The sequence below is a fragment of the Nanorana parkeri genome, unplaced genomic scaffold, assembly GCF_000935625.1.
Source record: "Nanorana parkeri isolate BGI_ZX_2015 unplaced genomic scaffold, ASM93562v1 scaffold474, whole genome shotgun sequence".
Taxonomy (NCBI): domain Eukaryota; kingdom Metazoa; phylum Chordata; class Amphibia; order Anura; family Dicroglossidae; genus Nanorana; species Nanorana parkeri.
The window spans coordinates 373,520-377,132 of record NW_017306742.1 but is presented as its reverse complement, the minus strand read 5'-3'; the positions used below and the strand labels follow the sequence as shown (position 1 = coordinate 377,132).

Sequence of the window (3,613 nt, the reverse complement as noted above, 5' to 3'; positions counted from 1 at the left end):
CGGGGTGTCTTTGTTGTCTCCCTGTGGGGGGGGGGGGGGGTCATCAGTAGCTGGGAGGTGGACTGTGTTATGGGAGATAACAATCGCCGTCCTATATGTGCGTTTGAGGACACATCGAGGTCACGTGATGCCTGGCGGTACTGTACTCCCCTAAGATGATACAGGACTCGGGCTCGCGTCCTCATCCATCCACATGGGGCTCAGAAAAGTGATACCAGAGTGATGGGAGAGGATGCAAACCCAATCCAAGAACTGTCTATGCCGCTCAGCCTAGGCAATGGGTGTTTTGGGTGGACATGCACTTTAAGGATGTCTGTCTATCTATCTATCTATCTATCTATCTATCTATCTATCTATCTATCTATGTGAACTTGTGAACAGAGTCATATGGGAAGCCAGTTCTCGGCTGAGCAATCCCATGACACAAAAGCCCCAACAGAGTCATTACGTAATAAAAGGAGCACTCCGTCTACTCCGAGTCCTGAGTCTGAGGAGCGTTTTATCTTTCCCTGCACACATCAACACTTCCCAAATGTCACCATTAAGATTCTGTGTCCGTCTTGGCCGCGGCCCGTGTTTGCTCTCAGTGTGTGGAGTATTGTGCCGGATGTATGACTGACTCGTACTACTGGAAAATCCACTGAGCCTCAGATGTGAGCGCAGAATTAGACTAAAACCTTCCGTCAACAGCCTGGTGTGTGTTATTGTGTCTTCGTGTCACAGAGGAGACTGCTGACCTCACCTTCTATAAATGTAAAACTAGAAGAGAGGAATTCCGCTCATCCGATAAAAGATACAAATAATCTAAAACATCTAAGAAGTGCAAGAGACTAGAGAGCGGTGACATCACTGAGAATGCAGCCTATCCATTCACTATAGACCGGTGACATCACTGAGAATGCAGCCTATCCATTCACTAGAGACCGGTGACATCACTGAGAATGCAGCTTATCCATTCACTAGGGCCCGAGACATCACTGAGAATGCAGCCTATCCATTCACTAGAGACCGGTGACATCACTGAGAATGCAGCCTATCCATTCACTAGAGACCGGTGACATCACTGAGAATGCAGCTTATCCATTCACTAGGGCCCGAGACATAGTTACATAGTTACATAGTATTTGAGGTTGAATAAAGACATTAGTCCATCAAGTCCAACCTATTAGGATCTCATTCTAGGAGTACCCGTACCCCTGTATATTACGGTCCCTTAAGAAATCGTCCAAAAGTTTCTTGAACAATTCCACATTATTTGCTGAAATCACCGCCTGTGGCAGTGAGTTCCAGACCCTAACTGATCTTACTGTGAAGAACCCCCTTCGCACCTTGTGCTGGAATTTTTTTTCCACCAATTTTAGGTTATGGCCTCTAGTTTTTGTAACGGAGTTAATTTTAAACAGTTTATCGCTAATGTTGCTACCACCATTAAACATTTTGTACATGGAAATCATATCCCCCCTTAATCTCCTCACCTCTAATGTGAACATGTTTAAATTTAGTAGCCTCGTCTCGTAGCTCTGGTCCTCCATACCCCTAATTAGTTTGGTTGCCCTTCGCTGGACTTTTTCCAACTCAAGGACATCTTTTCTTAGTACTGGTGACCAGAACTGGACCGCGTACTCCAGATGAGGTCGAACCAATGATCTATAAAGTGGCAAAATTATAGACTTGTCCCTGCAATACATCCCCTTTTTAATACAGGACAAGACCCTGCTAGCTTTGTTTACAGCAGCCTGGCACTGCAAACTACCTTTCAGTTTGTGGTCTACAATGACCCCCAAATCCTTCTCCATTTTGACCAATGACATCACTGAGAATGCAGCCTATCCAATCACTAGAGACCGGTGACATCAGTGAGAATGCAGCCTATCCATTCACTAGAGACCGGTGACATCACTGAGAATGCAGCCTATCCAGTCACTAGAGACCGGTGACATCACTGAGAATACAGCCTATCCATTCACTAGAGACCAGTATTACAATAAGGTGTAAAAAGCGATACAGTAAAGGTCACTTACCTGAATTTGGAGACTGGCGTTAGGCGGGGCACTTTGCAATCCACCATTTTGGTTAAGGGTGATCACCACCTCTTGGTTTTCTGGAACGCCAGACTGGACAGGCTCCTCAAACTGCACCTTCTTCTCTGTTTTGAACAGCTTGTGGAAGATGCTGACCTCCCTGGGCTTTGGAGGTGCACTGTCAACCTCATCATTATTAGTCAGTGATAGAGACGCCCCATCTGTCGTCAGCACAGTGGGTGGGGGTGTCACGCTGGACTTCACAATGACAGGAGCATTGTTTTGGGTTTGGACCAACGCTGGTTCTTCCACTCTGACCCCTGACTGTAGACCACCATTTTCTGGGCCATTGGGTTGAAAAGCAGTGAGGCCCGGGGCAGGACGGGAAATGGTCATACTAAACTTGGACTTGGCTTGTGGAGCCGGCGGCTTGGCATCGGTGCCATTGGGGATTGGACTTATGATAATGGTCTTCTGGGAAGATGAGATGACATTTTCCTGCCGGATGGTTGCTTTGGACTTCTCTGCAGATACAAGAAGATTACATTTACTAAACAAGGAGAAAACTTGATAAACGCTCATCGAAAACCTCATAATATTTACAGAGAGAGTGTTCATTCCGATGTTTAACACGACCATTTTAAAGTGTATTACAGCCCAAACCTTTCTTTTTCATATTGGGTAGAGTAGAAAAGGGTCAGTTTTTGCTGGTTGGGGAGATATCCCTGTACTTCCTGTTCCAGAGAACCAAGTCAGACCTACACTAAGTAACAGGAAATCTCTACAACGAGAGGGGAATTTCCCTCTTAGACAGTTGTCACCAACACAGAGGTCACATTTAAAAGATTAATTCTGATGTCAACTCTAAACGTTTGGATTTGCCATTACGTTGTGTCCCGGTGACAATGGCCAACAGGTCAAATAGAGAGGAGGAACGCCCCTAACGAAGACATAGACAGCAATATAAGCTTGGCAGAGGTCCCAATCCTTCTCTACTCCATCCAATACATTCACTCTAAGAGTAAAGCCATTGGGTCAGTGCTTTAGGCACCAAGGAGGGCACATTTTTGTTACTGCTCAGTGACTACCAGCTGAGGCCAACTGAATGGTTGGCCTCAGTCTTCATTAAAGGCTGAACCTGCTCCCTAGGGAAGACCTACTGACATACCTGGGACCAAAGGCTTTGATGGACATCTTTGAAAGGCTGGCCTTCTGGTTGATTTCATTACTTATGTTCAGGTTGGCCATCATGCTTTTTTAGGATAATAGACTTTACACCAGACACCACCAGACTGTCTCCAAGTTATGACCCCCAACTGTTATATGGTAGAAGACTTAATATTAAATCTATGAAAGTTCTCTCTATGGATGGCACAGAAGACGTTTCAGAAGAAGGAACGTCTATGAAGGTTCTCTCTATGGATGGCACAGAAGACTTTTTAGAAGAAGGAACTTCTATGACGGTCCTCTCTATGGATGGCACAGAAGACCTTTCAGAAGAAGGAATTTCTATGAAGGTTCTCTCTATGGATGGCACAGAAGACATTTCAGAAGAAGGAACTTCTATGAAGGCTCTCTCTATGGATGGCACA

At 45.4% G+C, this 3,613-nt stretch overlaps 1 protein-coding gene across 1 annotated transcript in view; it reads right to left on the bottom strand.

Moving 5' to 3' along the window:
• Positions 1-3,269, bottom strand: part of BCAS1 (breast carcinoma amplified sequence 1) — a 36,443-nt gene extending 33,174 nt beyond the window's left edge. Inside the window, exons 1-2 of the mRNA XM_018560670.1 lie at positions 3,182-3,269; positions 2,022-2,545 (exon numbers count right to left, since the gene is read on the bottom strand). Of these exons, the coding sequence (XP_018416172.1) occupies positions 2,022-2,545; positions 3,182-3,269 (612 nt within the window). The remainder of the gene's footprint in view (positions 1-2,021; positions 2,546-3,181) is intronic.
• Positions 3,270-3,613: the final 344 nt, after the last annotated feature.